Below are 19,160 nucleotides of genomic sequence, written 5' to 3'. Positions count from 1 at the left end.
TTTTTATGGAATGGTCTGCCTACCCATGTGAGAGACGCAGACTCGGTCTCAACCTTTAAGTCTTTACTGAAGACTTATCTCTTGATTCAGTGTAGTCTGGCCCAGGAGTGTGAAGGTGAACGGAAAGGCTCTGGAGCAACGAACCACCCTTGCTGTCTCTGCCTGGCCGGTTCCCCTCTCTCCACTGGTATTCTCTGCCTCTAACCCTATTACAGGGGCTGAGTCACTGGCTTACTGGTGCTCTTTCATGCCGTCCCTAGGAGGGGTGCATCATTTGAGTGGGTTGAGTCACTGACGTGATCTTCCTGTCTGGGTTGGCGCCCCCCCCCCTTAGTTTGTGCCGTGGCGGAGATCTTTGTGGGCTATACTCGGCCTTGTCTCAGGACGGTAAGTTGGTGGTTGAAGATATCCCTCTAGTGGTGTGGGGGCTGTGCTTTGGCAAAGTGGGTGGGGTTATATCCTTCCCGTTTGGCCCTGTCCGGGGGTATCATCGGAGTTTGCAGTAGTTTATGTGTCGGGGGGATAGGGTCAGTTTGTTATATGTGGAGTACTTCTTCTGTCTTATCCGGTGTTCTGTGTGAATTTAAGTATGCTCTCTCTAATTCTCTCCTTCTCTCTTTCTTTCTCTCTCTCGGAGGACCCGAGCCCTAGGACCATGCATCAGGACTACCTGGCATGATGACTCCTTGCTGTCCCCAGTCCACCTGGCCTTGCTGCTGTTCCAGTTTCAACTGTTCTGCCTGCGGCTATGGAACCCTGACCTGTCCACCGGACGTGCTACCTGTCCCAGACCTGCTGTTTTCAACTCTCTAGAGACCGCAGGAGCGGCAGAGATAGTCTTAATGATCGGCTATGAAAAGCCAACTGACATTTACTCCTGAGGTGCTGACTTGCTACACCCTCAACAACTACTGTGATTATTATTATTTGACCATGTGGTTCATTTATTAACATTTGAACATCTTGTGTCTGTTATAACTCCACCCGGCACACCAGAGAAGTGGACTGGCCACCTCATAGCCTGGTTCCTCTCTAGGTTTTTCCTAGGTTTTGGCCTTTCTAGGAGTCTTTCCTAGGCACCATGCTTCCACACGCTATTGCTTGCTGTGGGGTTTTAGGCTGGGTTTCTTGTACAGCACTTTGAGATATACAGTGAATGTACGGAAGGGCTATATAAATAAATTTGATTTGGTCTAGGGTGTTAGGTAGGGTGGAGGTGATATTGGTCCTTGACTAGTCTCTCAAAGCACTTCATGATGACGAAAGTGAGTGCTACGGGGCGGTAGTCGTTTAGCTCAGTTACCTTAGCTTTCTTGGAACAGGAAACAATGGTGGCCCTCTTAAGCATGTGGGAACAGCAGACTGGGATATGGATTGATTGATATGTCCATTTTGTGCAATTCCTGTGTTGTTTAGTGTGATACACAGCAACATTTGTGTTAAAATCTCTGTGTTTGAGGCAAAAAGTGTTGCGAGTTTTCAATTGGTGTAGGCTACAGGACTGAAAGTCATCGAATGCAACAGTTCATGTCTCTGTTACGGGGCCAAACAGTCATGCTCTGTTACGGCCAAACCAGTCATGTCTCTGTTACGGCCAAACCAGTCATGTCTCTGTTACGGCCAAACAGTCATGATCTCTGTTCGCCAAACCAGTCATGTCTCTGTATACGGCCTAAACCAATCGTCGAGCCGCTACGGCATGATATCCACGGTCCAATGTAGTCTCTGTCGGCCAACAACGTCTGAGTCTCTGTTACGGTCCACAGTCACTGTCTTACGGGCCAAACCAGTCATGTCTATCTGTTACGGCCAAACAGTCACGTCTCTGTTACGGCCAAACAGTCACGTCTCTGTACGGCCAAACAGTCATGTCTCTGTTACGGCCAACAGTCATGTCTCTGTTACGGCCAACCACAGTCCATGTCTCTGTTACGGCCAAACAGTTCATGTCTCTGTTACGGCCAAACAGTTCATGTCTTGTTAACGGTCCCAAACAGTCATGTCTCTGTTTACGGCCAAACAGTCATGTCTCTGTTACGGCCAAACAGTCATGTCTCTGTTACGGCCCAAACAGTCATGTCTCTGTTACGGCCAAACAGTCATGTCTCTGTTACGGTCATGTCGTCATCCTCAAAGCTCCAATACAGCATTCTTTACCGGCCCAAACAGTCATGTCTCTGTTCGGCCAAACAGTCATGTCTCTGTTACGGCCAAACAGTCATGTCTCTTTTAACGGACCCAAACAGTCATGTCTCTGTTACGGCCAAACAGTCATGTCTCTGTTACGGCCAAACAGTCATGTCTCTGTTACGGCCAAACAGTCATGTCTCTGTTACGGCCAAACAGTCATGGGTGATACAGGTAAATATGCATATAATTAAAATACTCCAAAATGAGTTACTGTATCACCACAGGTGTTAATTCCCCAACACTGAGAAAGTGTAAAAGCATCAGCTCTAATAAAATGTAAGTTGGAATTTGCAACATCATCTGGTGTTAGGGATCCAACACTCTTAGGCTGTTAGCATTGAACATCTCAAATGGTGTTAAACTAAGTTCAAAATGGTGCCAATAGACATGGCAGCTCTGTTTCTGGCTCCTAAGCAACTTAGCAGTATTTATTTGTCTTTTTTGTTTCTTCTTACATCATTAGCCTAGAACGTTTTTTTGCAAAGAACTATAAGCACTTTGCTACACCTGCAATAACATCTGCTAAACATGTGTTTGTGACCAATAAAATTTGATTTGAAAGTGTTACATTTAACACTATTGATGTAAAAATTCATCATCCCCCCCAGTGGTTGACATTGACAGGCCATGAGGCTGATTGCTGTGGGCATAAAGCCCCAGAGATGAGCTCCTCTCCTGGGTTAAGGGTTAGGTAGCAGCTTGTCTCTCTGTCAGGCCCCGGCCTTATCCTGCTTTTCAGGTGAGCGACCGCGATAACACCATTAAGCCAAGCAAACAAAAGAAAAACACCCAACACACCCTCAAACTTTCCCACGCATGCTCACAGGTAAACACAGCATGGATCCCACGTGACCCTCAGACAGCGACAACCACACACACACTCTCTGTGTAGACAAGGTTATTCTTAACCACAGATCTAGGGTCAGATTACTAGTGACTGAACACCTCCAGGGCTGTTGGTAAGGGTCTATACTCACCCTTGGGCATCCTTCTGAAGCCTGCATGAAACATAAACAAAACACACTTTATCTAAAGAAATTATGTTTCACAAAGACCAGGTGAGAAGGTCAGGTCAATTTATCAAACCAACAGTCTAACACCACTAGCCTGGTCACATCTGTGTGTTTTAGCCAACTCTTAAGATTAATGCATCATGCCATACATTTATGTACAGTATAGTATGACAATGATAGTTAAGGGAGTTGGTTAAACTGAGGCACATCAAGACATGACCAGGACCAATCTCCTACACCACTACAGTAGAGACTTACCTGAACTGCAGCACAGCCACACTCTTAAAGCCTGGCAGTCCCCCCACAGCATCCTTTATCTGCAAACACAGAGGTCAACATCAGCATCCTTTATCTGCAAACACAGAGGTCAACATCAGCATCCTTTATCTGCAAACACGAGAGTCAACTATCAGACTTCCTATTATCTGCAAACACAGAGGTCAACATCAGCATCCTTTATCTGCAAACACAGAGGTCAACATCAGCATCCTTTATCTGCAAACACAGAGGTCAACGGGAGTTCAACAGTCAACATCAGCATCCATGTCACTCGGTGCCCTAACTTTATCACTATCCTTATCCCTAAACCTAATCAAATAAAAAAGGAAGAGTTTAGGTACTGAATTCTGAGGATATTGACAGTTGACGTCCTCTCTAGCATGGCCATCTAGTGACTACTACGCACTCAGACCACCGATTGAACCTTGTTGCTGGGTGCTAATGTGAAGCGCTTTGTGAAGAGAACCATTGTTCTGCTAACTCATTGACCCATCATTGCGGAATACCTGCTCAGTGATAAAATGTAATCAAGTTTAATAGTGTACAAACAAGCCTGCCATTACACCCTTTTCTGCCTTCCCCTTTCAATGCGCCAGATAACTGCTTTCGCAATCACTATTATTTGGACACATTTGGAGACACAGCCTACTTTTTCCAGCTGTCACATTGTGTCTTTCTGAACTTGTCCATCCCTCTCCTCCCTCTTCTATCTCTCTCCTTCTTTCCCTGTCTATCTCCTTCCCCCTTCCCGTACACAGAGTGATCAAGTTTAAGACAGAGTAATAATGAGTACATTAATGGCTTGCAGGGGAGAGTCAAAATCATCTTATTTTCCCAGCAGCAGTAAAACGTCTGACCAGGTTGTTCTCAGTCAAAAAGTCTCAATGGTGGAGGAAAGTTATCTGTGAGTTCGTGGGTGTGTGTCCTTCCTTTTTCACTCCAGTCCCGCTTGCGGCCTCAAGCCACATCATAAACTGTCAATTTCAGCATCCTTTCACACAAAGTATGCCTAGTGTCAAATACAAACAATCAAATAAAGGGAATTTGAAATCGTGCCCAACTGTGAGGGTTCTTTATAGTGCCCTGACTGTGTGTGTTAAATCTAACAATAAATCACTACAGCCTCAGAGCCAAGCCTACAAACCAAGTGATGGGTGAGGAGAGGCCAGGAGAGGAAATAGGATGGAGAGTGAAAAGGGGTGACAGGAGTGAGAGAAGCAGAAAGAACATCTGAGTCATACCTTGTCAGTGAACTGCTGGTTGAGTGTCTGGTACTGGAGGCTGGCAGGGTCTCTGAGAGCATCGCTGTACCTCTCTCCCTTCAGCAGGATACTCAGCTCCACCACCTGCTCCAGCTGGACCCGCTCCAACACATCCATCTCTATGTCATTTGTGGGTTCTTTGGAAGCCTCTGGCTCCTCTATGATGACCTCACTGACGACCTCTGGGTGGTTAGGGAGTGAGAGGGTAAAAGTCAGTGTTTTTACAAAGCAACACTTCTTACAGCACTTGTCTCTGAATCAACTTAATCCAGCTCTTTAGAATGAGGTAATTAGCTGACTCAGGTACATTACTACTGGGCTGGATCCAAAGCCTGCACAACCTGTGGGTCTTCAGGACTAAAGAAATCTGATTGTCAACTTCGACGCAGGTCTGTGCTATATGTGCTTTAGCCAAATCCTCTAACTATCATTGTAATGGTATGTTTACCGCGAGACATCAGAACCATTGATTGGCTTAAGCTCATATGTGGACCTAGACATCAATAGCCAGAGTTGGCTAACTGTGCTCTGATTTCTAATGTGGATTAAACAGCTCTACTGGGATAGAGAGGGAGATGGGGTCGAGAGAGACAGAGAGAGAGAGACAGAGAGAGCAAGAGAGACAGGGCGAGAGAGACAGAGATAAAGGAGGGATGAAAGATGCGTGTGTCACTGACCTTGAGCTTCCTGTTCTGTGTCTGGAGTCTGGGTGCTGTGGAACAACAATCAGTCACAGTTAGAAAGAGGTTTCACTCACAGATCTCATCAATTTAAATTATAAAAATGTTTTTTTTAAGAGTAATTTAAGAAGCACATGACAATGTTTGGGGTTCTACAAGGAGTGGATATGGGCACAGCAGCCATAGAGATATATACACTGTATCTATCTCTATGGGCACAGCAGAGGGTGCAGAGGATGAGGAGTAATATGGCCAGGTAAGGTTGAAGAACCTTCAGAACCTTACCCGCACATATGTAACCATGAGTTGGTGGCATCACTACAGTTGATAGAATAGAAGTAGAGAGAACAGCAATGGGAAAATGAATGAGACATGTAATACAAGGGTAATGCCCAGTGAATACACTCAAAGAGTGGTTACAATGGCAAATAAAGTGAATATGATATGATGCCTTGCCTTTTTAACCCTGTCACTGACATTCTCTGAAATTGGATAGACAGAAGACAGAAATGTTACAGGAGCAAGTACAGTAATAACTGAAGCAGGATTATAATTGTTACATACACAAAATAACGTTAAAAAAACAAAAAAATCAGCTGGAAACTATGACTTTTTGGATGAATGATGATGGTACTTTCATGGAGACTGAAAAGACTCATATCCCCTATGCACCCACTAACCCCCCCCCCCCACACTTTCAAAAACAGCCCACTCACACTCTCAACCAGGGCCAGGTGCTCCTTTGATTGGCTAAAGTTTTTGCCCATCGCCAGAGCGGTGGCTGTGCCGTCCAGGCATTGGCTCATCCAGGTCTGGTACTCTTCCTGGTTCGGGAGGCGGTCCCAGAAAATCTTGAAGGCTTCCCACACCGTCTCCTGACACACTAAAACACACACACACACACACACACTAATGTCACTGATTGGTGAAAGAACCCATTCACTTGGTAGAAAACGTTCTCTAAGGATGACAAGGAGCAGGTAGGAAAACCACCCGAGGCTGTGGCCTTCCAGTTCTATAGCTGTGACCCCCTGAGGTAAATCTTACCTAGCATCTTAGCTCATGTGTGGATCACAGTGTGGATTTAAGTGTTGTACAGTACATACCCCCTGCCAGGTCAGAGTCAACTGATTCCATGTTTAGCATGTTGTGTACCTGTCTGCCTGACCTCAGTATCACTCTCCAATGTCATGCCACTGCCAAACCAGTGATGTAACCCCTTTCCATACTGTAAATCAGATTACAGGTGAGTACAATGAGAACTTGTGCTCAACTGGCCTACCTGGTTAAATAAAGGTGAAATAAATGAAGAAAAAAATAACAGGTCACCAACACAATGACCTGTAGCTACCTACTCGACCCTCACTGTTCTGCTCCCTGGAGCCAAAGCATCTCCCAATCCCCATAGGTTAATACGGTTACAGATGAGTTCCTACGGCACAGTATCTCCCTTAACCTTAACGCTGTCCCAGCTATTCTCCTCTCAATTCAACAACTGCATCTACATAATACAGTACTATCTCAACAATCATTGTGCTCACCTATCTACACAATCACCAACCACGGCCCTGGTCTAAAGAGCTACGGGGAGGGATTTGTTCCAGCCCATCTGGAAGAAGGTCTTCATGAGCAGATGTTTAAATCAGGTGTTTTAGTACGTATTGGGCTGAAACTAACGTCTTGATTGCCAAATTTGACCAATCTCATTGAAGTTTTAAACATTTTTAACTATACATTTTCATAAAGCATAGTATAGAGAAGGTTCTGGAATAGCTTTACTATTCATCGGGAAACTCAGGGGTTAGCCAAACAGCCAGGGAGGGTTAGCAGCCCTCTAATGGAGTCCAGCCAGGTCATTGTCTCAGCAGCCCACCAGACTGGAGTCACATGCAGAGCTGTCCTGCACACTCATCACAGACGAGCCACTAACAGGCCCACAGATTCTTCTAAGCTCCTCCCTCTCAGAACCCTAAGCCTCTGTCTCTCTCTCCTGAGTGGACGGACACATGTTCTGAGCGTTAGACTTTTAACCGGGCTGCTCCCGCCCAACGTCCTTCTCAGGAGTCACTCTCTCTCCCCCTCCCTGTCTCTCCAAGAGCAGTACAGGGGCTCTAAATGGGTTTATCTTGACTTACAGTGTGACTTACTGATCGCCAGGAAATGAATCTAAAGTAGAGCAGATGTTGCTGAATATCTGATGCTGGAGAGGGCATATAGGTTGAGACCCAAATATCTCAATGCAGTTGACACACACCTCACGTGTCTAGGGCTGGGTGAGTAAAGGATGTAGACCTACTCCACGGTCTGGGTAAGGGTTGCCAGAACGTGCCACATGTGTAGATCTGGGATCAGCTAATACCTGCAGTCAGTAGCCCAAGCCAATCTGGAGGTAAATGCACAACTGGCCATAGGTCTGTGGGCAAGAACTAATCCTCCAACAGACATGACATCCGCAGCACTTCAAGCACTACTCCATGAGGTGAAGGCCTTTGATAAGAGGAGCGGAGGGAGGGGTAAATAATGATTGTTCTAAACGCCATTATAAGACCAAAGACTTGGAACTGAGGGACTGGGAGGACCGAGAAGTCATGTAGGCCCATAGATGTTACAGTATGTGTAGGCCTCTCCCACCGCTGACTTCTGTTGCAACTGCCCACTTTTAAATCCCTGGCTAGAGGCAAGAGACACACACAACCGTACATCTAAAGGATAAGCACACTGCACAGCACTAAACAGTATAGAGCCTATCGGATAAAGTGTGAAGTTAAGCCTAGACACTGATCTTAAGTTCGTTGTCTTTCTACCCCCCAACGGTTGAGGTTACAATTTGGGAAGGGTAAACGGATTCCAGATCTGTGCTTACGGACTACTTCTATCTCCAGAATGATCCATACAGGTCAGTGAGTGGTGGTTGTAATGTAGTGAACATTATGCCATAGCCCAGCAATCTAAATAACTCACCTCGAAGGTGGAAGTAGCTGAGGTGATTTGCGATGGCTTGTTGCACACTCTCCTGCCCGCAGAGTTTGACCCCACTGGGGAAAAGGACGTTGCGCTTCTGTCGGTGAGTAGCTCCATGGTCCTTGTGTGAAACCTTGAGGACAGGTGACTGAACTATGCTTTGAGGAACCGATAGAATGGGTGAAATGCCAACTGTTTTGAAATAAAGATCCTGTCCATCAGGAAGAATAGGACCTTCTCCAGATGCAGCATCTGTGACAAAACATTAAACACATAACATTGGACAACAACTCCTTCTGAAATTGTAATAGATTGATGTGTAGATTGACTACTAGTCCTACCTACATAAATACATACCTGTTCTTATTCCCAAAAGTGTCAATGCTAAAATGAACGGAAGTGTACACAAAATAAATTTCAATAAAGAGTCCGACATCTTAAATCCGTAGTAGTTTTAACTCAGAGGGGTTGAAAAATGGTATTAGTCCCTCCTTACGAGTTTGCATAGTTCAAAATCCAGCAAACGCATCAGTTCCTCACCAATAATTATGAAGTGATTAGATAAAGTCAAATCACATTTATTTATAAAGCCCTTCTTACATCAGCTGATATTTCAAAGTGCTGTACAGAAACCCAGCCTAAAACCCCAAACAGCAAGCAATGCAGGTGTAGAAGCACTGTGGCTAGTTAAAATAAAGTGATGCCCTCCGTTCCTCCTTTCTTCCGTGGGCTGAGGAAGGTGTGGTACGTGGTGCTGAAGAACAGCTCATGGCCACAGGTAGGCAGATGGCCAATTGAGAGAGAGAGATTTTTTTTTGCTCTCTAATCTTGTTGGCTAAGCCCTTTAGAGCAGCTTGTTAAGACGTTACTGGTGTAATACTGGGATTGGTGCTTAGTGCGAGGGAAACGTGGATGAGAGAGAGATGGGAAAGGGGGAGGGAAGAGAGGCCACCCGCAGAGAGAGAAGGCTGTAAGTGCAAGGTACCAGACAGTCCTGGTCAAAATGAAACTCCACTCAAGGCTGGAACTGGCTGAGGCCTATATTTTCAGTGTTAGTAGAACTAACAGATAGCTAGCTCTCTAAATCTTCACCTGAGGGTAATGTTCAGGTTTATGATTTGAGCAGGTCAGTGCTGTTATAATCCATCATAGTTCATAGGGCCATTAGACATGGACTAGGAAACACTGAGTTTAACCATAATGACATCTGGTTGTGCTTTAGCAAACTCCTCGATCATTTGTAGTTGTGTCAAAGAGGCTGGTCGAGTCGGTTTGTTCACGGCCCAATGAAATCCCTCATTTATAAAACATCTTCTGGATGGGAAGGATTTAGAGGGTTTAAAATAAATCATCATCAGGGAATTAGGTACTGTGGGTACTGGAGTCTAAATTTAAGGAGCCTCACCTTAGCTAAGGTCAAGCAGGTTAGATTCCAGTGATACCCCATAAATGAATAATACACAACCTGGGTAGGTCCTACTAGTCATCATATTGTACAGGCTACACATACAAAACATTAAAAACACCTGCTCTTTCCATGACATGGGCACAGCATGGTCCAGTGACCAGGTGAATCCAGGTGAAAGCTCTGATCCCTTATTGATGTCACTTGTTAAATCCACTTCAAATCAGTGTAGATGAAGGGGAGCAGACAGGTTAAACCTGTTGAGGACAGGGGGTGCTGTTTTCACTTTTGGAGAAAATCGTATGATATTTAAACGGCCTCGTACTCAATTCTTGCTCGTACAATATGCATATTATTATTACTATTGGATAGAAAACAGTCTCTAGTTTCTAAAAGCGTTTGAATTATTTCTCTAAGTGAAACAGAACTCTTTTTACAGACATTTTCCTATCCGGAAGTGAGATTTCCAAATGCGAAGTCTCTCTTTAAGACCTTGTCTATAAAAGGGCATGTCACTTATGACTGTAGAAACACATCATACACCTTCCCCTGGTGTCATGCGGAAGTGAGAGCAGAAATGACTTGATTATCTCGTTCAGGGGTTGTATACAACCTCTTGGAGTGAGAAGTGCGCACTTTATTTTTTTTGGAAGGCGCGAAGTTGGATCTGGAGTAGCCTCCTGGAAAACCGTCGTTATAGGTGAATATGATCTCTGGCTTCGATTTTATTTGATACATGTCACAATATCATCCTAAAGTATGTTTTTTCAATATACTTTAATTATATTATTGAAATGTATTCTGGACTTTAGACGTGATGCGACGCAAGAATTTTGTCAAGACGGAGAGGTTAGCACAGCACCTGTCTCTTATACACATCTAGATGTGTATAAGAGACAGGTTCCAAATAAAGACGGTTCTGAACAAAGGACCCCTTGGAGAACATTCTGATGGAAGATCAACAAAGATAAGGACCCAATTTGGGATACTATTTCATATATCTGTCGAACTGTGCTATCGCTAGCGTTTGACTAGAATCAATGCTGCTGTGTGTTAGCTATTGTAGTAAGCTAATATAACGATATATTGTGTTTTCGCTGTAAAACACTTCAAAAATCGGAAATATTGGCTGTATTCGCAAGATATTTGTCTTTCATTAGCTATCCACCATATATTTTTCTGAAATGTTTTATGATGAGTAATTAGGTAGTTGACGTTGGTGTCTGTATTTACTCTGGCTACTCCCATGCGATTTCTGACTGTAGCTATGATGGTAGCTATGATGGTAGCAGTAATGTAAAACTGATTTATAGCTAAAATATGCACATTTTTCAAACAAAACATATATTTATTGTGTAACATGTTATAGGACTGTCATCTGAGGTAGTTTTTTCTAGGTTATTTAGGTTGGTTCTAGGTTAGTTAGGTTGGCTTGTGCATGCTACCTGCATGCTACCGTTGCTGTGAAAAACTGTCTGTCTGTCTTTTGTATTTGGTGGTGAGCTAACATAAATATATGTGGTGTTTTCTCTGTAAAACATTTTAAAAATCGGACATGTTGGCTGAATTCACAAGATGTTTATCTTTCAAATGCTGTATTGGACTTGTTAATGTGTGAAAGTTAAATATTTCAAAAAAAATGTTTTTGAATTTGCCGCTCTTCCTTTTCAGTGGAATGTGGGAGGAGTTCCGCTAGCGGAACTCCTGGCCTAGACAGGTTAAAGGATTTTTAAGCCTCAAGACAATTGAGATATAGATTGTGTGTGTGCCATTCATAGGGTTAAAATGGGCAAGACAAAATATTGAAGCGCCTTTGAACGGGATGTGGTAGTAGGCAAGAACTGCAACGCTGCTGGGTTTTTCACACTCAACAGTTTCCTGTGTGTATCAAGAATGGTCCACCACCCAAAAGGACATCCAGCCAATTTGACACAACTGTGGGAAGCATTGGAGTCAACATGGGCCAGCATCCCTGTGGAATGCTTTCGACACCTTGTAGAGTCCATGCCCTGAAATATTGAGGCTGTTTCGTGGGCAAAAGGTGGGGTGCAACTCAATATTAGGAAGGTGTTCTTAATGTTTTGTACACTCAGCGTACATCACATCATGTAGGCTACATAGACACATGCATGCATGTGTGTGCAAGTCTCAGACACACACAGTCAGACATGGGAGTGATTATGGAACAAGTGGTCTAGGAGATGATGGGCTGAGAGGCGGCAGACAGAATCCTCTGTGTGCGCAAAGCTGGGAGCTTTCATCCTTCACTTTCCCATGTGGATATGGACCCTGTTGTTACACTGACTCTTACGAGTCACCAAAATGGCAGTTTTATATGTTCTCACAATAATTTTTCATAACCAGTTTTTGGGTCCAATGATTTTATTTGGTCAATTCAGAAAAGGACCTGAAATTCCAAATAAGGTGGTGAGCTACTGTATATTCATGAGGAATCAGTCCATCCATTAGACTCCAGGTTAACAGTTAAAGGTTACATAGTAGTAGACAATGTACTGTAGGTTAATGATGTTCAATTCATCTTAAAAATGGGAATAAAGAGTTCAGTGGGTGGACAGACAGACAGTGATCCTGGGCTAATGAACTTACCATAGCACTTACTGTTGCACGCAATCACTCTTTGTTGTAGTACAAACACTAGCCTATCTACAGGCCATCAACTGCGTCTAAAGTATAGAGAAACCTTTGGTTTTGGGAGGATTTTTTTGCCAAAACTAAGCTCATTAGTTCCAACGTAATTGTCTTGAAACCTCCATTGCCAACATGGCCGGAATTCCACCTAGCCAATCAGAGGGCAAAGTGTTGCGATTCTATATTGCTACCTATCTGATCTTATCAGGTCTGATAGGTAGCCAAAGTCTCCATCACTGTCCCAGGCTTTTGGTTGAAATAATTGGCAGGACCATTGTGCTGATACATGGTGACTACAATGGCCTGCATAGCCCCACTCACTCTGTAATGCCCTGAGCTCTTTACCCTGTAACCTGAWATCATCGGCAGGACAGCTGGGCAGCCATTGAGAAACAAAGCATCCTGCACTGATAGCTGCCATGTGGACAGTGTTTCGGCACCAAATGACTGCCACGGATCATTCAGGTAACTGCTACCCATCTGGTGGCTGAGGCAGGTTCCCCCCGAAACAATGACAAATCTACTGTAGCTATACTGACTTAAGCTATAAAATGAGTAACAAAATCCTCACTGCATGGAATCAGCGACGTCACCAGTGTTGAACGTTAAATCTTGCCGACTGTTTGATGCTCGTTGTTCTTTATCTTTCATAGAGAAGGTAACAGAGGTTTGGAACGTTGTAGTCCTTATCCAGGTCTATTCACAACCATTTTAGAGCTGAGACCATCATCAAGGGCTTTCCCCACCCACACTGGTCTAAACTGGGAGGTAGGAGTTGGAGGTGCAGTGGGATTACAGGGCATCAGAGGGGAGTCACAGAGGGTTTGTCTGAGTCAGAGACAGTTAATAGACCTAATCTGGGAGACAGTAAAACCTTGTTCGGAGTCCAGACAACCTCATGTCAACAACAACAACGTGGGATGGAACCAAGAGAGATTAGACTGTGATGTCATCATTCCTAAGAATCTTGAGGAAGTATACCGGCATAAAGAAGAGGGACCTCCCATTGAATGGGAGTGAATGGAACTGATTGGGACAGTTGGCACCCATGTACAACTTAATGTTTTGTAATGTATGTGGCATAATCAGTATAATCTTCCTTCTAATCAGGAAGGAAGATTCATCTAATCAAAATGTTTGTTTTCCTCTTTTCTGGATAAAAAAGAGGTTTCGGTGGTGCGCGTGGCATTTTTAAGCCAATTTCCTGCAATTCCCCAAATTTTTCCATTGAGCCGAGAAACATTTAGACAGTTTTAAAGAATGCAATTTCCTGCAATTCTATGCATTTTGCCATGGCTAATGCTCTGTTCTTTTGCCCGAACTGAATAACAAAATCAATACTGTTAAATGATTTGTTTTGGGAATTTTCAATTCCCCTAACAGTCTAGCTATTATTTTGGTGATTGTTAGTTCTCAAAGAATATACACTGCTCAAAAAAATAAAGGGAACACTAAAATAACACATCCTACATCTGAATGAATGAAATATTCTTATTAAATACTTTTTTCTTTACATAGTTGAATGTGCTGACAACAAAATCACACAAAAATTATCAATGGAAATCAAATTTATCAACCCATGGAGGTCTGGATTTGGAGTCACACTCAAAATTAAAGTGGAAAACCACACTACAGGCTGATCCAACTTTGATGTAAGTCCTTAAAACAAGTCAAAATGAGGCTCAGTAGTGTGTGGGGCCTCCACGTGCCTGTATGACCTCCCTACAACGCCTGGGCATGCTCCTGATGAGGTGGCGGAGTGGTCTCCTGAGGGATCTCCTCCCAGACCTGGACTAAAGCATCCGCCAACTCCTGGACAGTCTGTGGTGCAAAATGGCGTTGGTGGATGGAGCGAGACATGATGTCCCAGATGTGCTCAATTGGATTCAGGTCTGGGAACGGGCGGGCCAGTCCATAGCATCAATGCCTTCCTCTTGCAGGAATTCTGACACACTCCAGCCACATGAGGTCTAGCATTGTCTTGCATTAGGAGGAACCAGGGCCAACCGCACCAGCATATGCTCTCACAAGGGGTCTGAGGATCTCATCTCGGTACCTAATGGCAGTCAGGCTACCTCTGGCGAGCACATGGAGGGCTGTGCGGCCCCCCAAAGAAATGCCACCCCACACCATGACTGACCCACCGCCAAACCGGTCATGCTGGAGGATGTTGCAGGCAGCAGAACGTTCTCCACGCGTCTCCAGACTCTGTCACGTCTGTCACATGTGCGAGTGTGAACCTGCTTTCATCTGTGAAGAGCACAGGGCGCCAGTGGCGAATTTGCCAATCTTGGTGTTCTCTGGCAAGTGCCAAACGTCCTGCACGGTGTTGGGCTGTAAGCACAACCCCACCTGTGGACGTCGGGCCCTCATACCACCCTCATGGAGTCTGTTTCTGACCGTTTGAGCAGCACCATGCACATTTGTGGCCTGCTGGAGTCATATTGCAGGCTCTGGCAGTGCTCCTCCTTGCACAAAGGCGGAGGTAGCGGTCCTGCTGCTGGGTGTTGCCCTCCTACGCCTCCTCCACGTCTCCTGATGTACTGGCCTGTCTCCTTGTAGCGCCTCCATGCTCTGGACACTACGCTGACAGACACAGCAAACCTTCTTGCCACAGCTCGCATTGATGTGCCATCCTGGATGAGCTGCACTACCTGAGCACTTGTGTGGGTTGTAGACTCAGTCTCATGCTACCACTAGAGTGAAAGCACCGCCAGCATTCAAAAGTGACCAAAAATCAGCCAGGAAGCATAGGAACTGAGAAGTGGTCTGTGGTCACCACCTGCAGAACCACTCCTTTATTGGGGGTGTCTTGCTAAATGCCTATAATTTCCACCTGTTGTCTATTCCATTTGCACAACAGCATGTGAAATTTATTGTCAATCAGTGTTGCTTCCTAAGTGGACAGTTTGATTTCACAGAAGTGTGATTGACTTGGAGTTACATTGTGTTGTTTAAGTGTTCCCTTTATTTTTTTGAGAAGTGTATTATTAAAAAAATAAGTATGTGAAAAGATAATTGATGTATATCTTGTTTCAGTGGTTTAACTTTACACTGAAAGCGTTTTTCAATCCAAAAAATGTATTTAAAAAAATAAAGTTTGGACTTAGGAGTCCTGAAAAAACACCTGCCAAAGGGTTTCTACTGCAGTAAAATTCCTGCTCTTACTAACACTAACACCTACAAACTACGGTTGCTAATCTATGACTTGGAATCACCTAAAATCAGCATTTACCTCCTGGCAACAAATAATACTATTCCTGGAGATTTACATACGCCCAACCTCAGTCCGTCCAGTTTAGGCTGAAGTGTTGTTTACGTGTGAGCTCGATCTCACACTAACCAAGGGGTTGTGTTTTTATAATCCTCTTATCAGACAGCTGGGGGTCTATAAAATGTTGCGGTATCATACCCCATACACAATGGCACTAATTTTTCTGTTTGTTTATTTGTAACTTCTTTTTTTACCTCTTTTTTAAATAATGTTGCCGCTACCGTCTCATATGACCGAAAATGACTTCTGGACATCAGGACTGCAATTACTCACCACAGACTGGCAGAATCCTTTTTTTCCTTTAACGAGTCTGACGTGAACAATATGCTGCTTTCTCTGGAACTGGCCCAGATCCCCGTGCTTTCCCTGAAGAGGAGGCGGAGAAAAAGGGGCCAGAGGGCGGGCTGCTTTCTGAGAATTCGTAGGCGATCGAATAAACCTCCACTTCCTTCCATTCTGCTAGCAAACATGCAATCTTTGGAGAATAAAATAGTTGACCTACACAGAAGATTAAATTACCAACGGGACATTCAAAACTGTAATATCTTAAGCTTCACAGAGTTGTGGCTGAATGACGACACTATCAACATACAGCTGGCTGGTTATAAGCTGTACCGGCAGGATAGAACAGCGGCGTCTGGTAAGACAAGGGGCGGCGGACTATGTATTTTTGTAAATAACAGCTGGTGCACGATATCTAAGGAAGTCTCAAGCTATTGCTCGCCTGAGGAAGAGTATCTCATGATAAGCTGTAGACCACACTATCTACCACAATCTACATTTTAGTAGCCGTTTACATACCACCACAGTCAGAGGCTGGCACTAAGACAGCATTGAATGAGCTGTATTCCGCCATAAGCAAACAAGAAAACACTCACCCAGAGGCGGCGCTCCTAGTAGCCGGGACTTTAACGCAGGGAAACTTAAATCCGTTTTACCAAATTTCTATCAGCATGTTAAATGTGCAACCAGAGGGAAAAATACTCTGGACCACCTTTACTCCACACAGACGCGTACAAAGCTCTGCCTCGCCCTCCAATTGGCAAATCTGACTATAATTCTATCCTCCTGATTCCTGCTTAAAGCAAAAATTAAAGCAGGAAGCAGCAGTGACTAGAGCAATAGAAAAGTGGTCAGATGAAGCAGATGCTGAGCTACAGGACTGTTTTGCTAGCACAGACTGGAATATGTTCCGGGATTCCTCCGATGGCATTGAGGAGTACACCACATCAGTCATTGGCTTCATCAGTAAGTGCATCGATGACGTCGTCCCCACAGTGACCGTATGTACATACCAGAAGCCATGGATTACAGGGAACATCCGCACTGAGCTAAAGGCTAGAGCTGCCGCTTTCAAGTAGCAGGACTCTATCCCAGAAGCTTTTTAGAAATCCCGCTATGCCCTCCGACGAAACATAAAAAAGGGCAAAGCGTCAATAGAGGAGTAAGATCGAATCGTATTACACCGGCTCTGAATCTCGTCGGATATGGCAGGGCTTGCAAACCCAGTGACACAAGCCTACCAGACGAGCTAAACTACTTTTATCCTCGCTTCGAAGCAAACACTGAAACATGCATGAGAGCACCAGCTGTTCCGGAAGACTGTGATCACGCTCTCCACAGCTCATGTAAGACCTTTAAACAGGTCAACATTCACAAGGCCGCCGGGCCAGACGGATTACCAGGACGTGTACTGCGAGCATAAGTTGACCAACTAGCAAGTGTCTTTTTTCCACCTCTCCCTGTCCGAGTCTGTAATACCAACTTGTTTTAAGCAGACCACCATAGTGCCTGTGCCCAAGAACACTAAGGTAACCTGCCTAAATGACTACCGACCCGTAGCACTCACGTCTGTAGCCAAGAAGTGCTTTGAAAGGCTGGTCATGGCTCACATCAACACCCAGAAACCCTAGTCCCACTCCAATTTGTATACTGCCCCAACAGATCCACAGATGATGCAATCTCTATTGCACTCCACACTGCCCTTTCCCACCTGGACAAAAGGAACACCTATGTGAGAATGCTATTCATTGACTACAGCTCAGCGTTCAACACGATAGTGCCCTCAAAGCTCATCAAAAAGCTAAGGACCCTGGAACTAATCACCTTTTGCAACTGGATCCTGGACTTCCTGGGGGTGATGGGCTGCCCCCAGGTGGTAAGGGTATCAAATCAAATGTATTTATATAGCCCTTCTTACATCAGCTGATATCTCAAAGTGCTGTACAGAAACCCAGCCTAAAACCCCAAACAGCAAGAAATGCAGGTGTAGAAGCACGGTGGTTAGGAAAAACTCCCTAGAAAGGCCAAAACCTAGGAAGAAACCTAGAGAGGAACCGGGCTATGAGGGGTGGCCAGTCCTCTTCTGGCTGTGCCGGAAGGTGGAGATAACAGGAAACATGGCAAGTATGTTCAAATGTTCCATAAATGACCAGCATGGTCAAATAATAATAATCACAGTAGTTGTCGAGGGTGCAGCAAGTCAGCACCTCAGGAGTAAATGTCAGTGGCTTTTCATAGCCGATCATTAAGAGTATCTCTACCGCTCCTGCGGTCTCTAGAGAGTTGAAAACAGCAGGTCTGGGACAGGTAGCACGTCCGGTGAACAGGTCAGGGTTCCATAGCCGCAGGCAGAACAGTTGAAACTGGAGCAGCAGCACGGTCAGGTGGACTGGGGACAGCAAGGAGGAGTCATGCCAGGTAGTCCTGAGGCATGGTCCTAGGGCTCAGGTCCTCCGAGAGAAAGAACGAGAGAGGGTAGGTAACAACACATCCGCCACGCTCATCCTCAACACAGGAGACCCTCAGGGGTGCGTGTTCAGTCCCCTCTTGTACTCCCTGTTCACTCATGACTGCACGGCCAGGCACGACTCCAACATCATCATCAAGTTCGCCGATGACACAACAGTGGTAGGCCTGATCACTGACAAGACACCCTATAGGGAGGAAGTCAGAGACCTGGCCGTGTGGTGCCAGGACAACAACCTCTCCCTCAACATGATCAAGATAAAGGAGATGATTGTGGACTACAGGAAAAAGAGGACCAAGCATGCCCCCATTCTCATCAACGGGGCTGCAGTGGAGCAGGTTTAGAGCTTCAAGTTCCTTGGTGTCCACATCACCAACAAACTAACATGGTCCGAGCATACCAAGACAGTCGTGAAGAGGGCACGACAAAACCCCTCAGGAGACTGAAAAGATTTATCATGGGTCCTCAGATCGTCAAAAGGTTCTACAGCTGCACCAGAGAGCATCCAGACTGGTTGCATCACTGCCTGGTATGGCAAATGCTCGGCATCTACAAAGGGTAGTGCGAACGGCCCAATAAATCACTGGGGCCAAGCTTGCTGCCATCCAGGACCTCTATACCAGGCTGTGTCAGAGGAAGTACCTAAAAATTCAGCCACCCAGGTCATCGACTGTTCTCTCCGCTGTTGTATTTGGCGC

The 19,160-nt window shown here is 45.0% G+C and overlaps 1 protein-coding gene across 1 annotated transcript in view; it reads right to left on the bottom strand.

The window, feature by feature from the left end:
* Nucleotides 1-9,100, bottom strand: part of LOC112070506 (interphotoreceptor matrix proteoglycan 2-like) — a 34,852-nt gene extending 25,752 nt beyond the window's left edge. The window contains exons 1-9 of the mRNA XM_070438999.1: nt 8,743-9,100; nt 8,386-8,637; nt 6,141-6,307; nt 5,902-5,906; nt 5,710-5,742; nt 5,422-5,456; nt 4,724-4,926; nt 3,462-3,520; nt 3,168-3,188 (exon numbers count right to left, since the gene is read on the bottom strand). Of these exons, the coding sequence (XP_070295100.1) occupies nt 3,168-3,188; nt 3,462-3,520; nt 4,724-4,926; nt 5,422-5,456; nt 5,710-5,742; nt 5,902-5,906; nt 6,141-6,307; nt 8,386-8,637; nt 8,743-8,821 (854 nt within the window). The 5' untranslated portion in view covers nt 8,822-9,100. The remainder of the gene's footprint in view (nt 1-3,167; nt 3,189-3,461; nt 3,521-4,723; nt 4,927-5,421; nt 5,457-5,709; nt 5,743-5,901; nt 5,907-6,140; nt 6,308-8,385; nt 8,638-8,742) is intronic.
* Between the last annotated feature and the right edge of the window lie 10,060 nt (nt 9,101-19,160).

This window comes from Salvelinus sp. IW2-2015, unplaced genomic scaffold (assembly GCF_002910315.2).
Source record: "Salvelinus sp. IW2-2015 unplaced genomic scaffold, ASM291031v2 Un_scaffold1346, whole genome shotgun sequence".
In the NCBI taxonomy this organism is placed as follows: domain Eukaryota; kingdom Metazoa; phylum Chordata; class Actinopteri; order Salmoniformes; family Salmonidae; genus Salvelinus; species Salvelinus sp. IW2-2015.
This window is presented reverse-complemented; position numbering and strand designations above follow the sequence as displayed.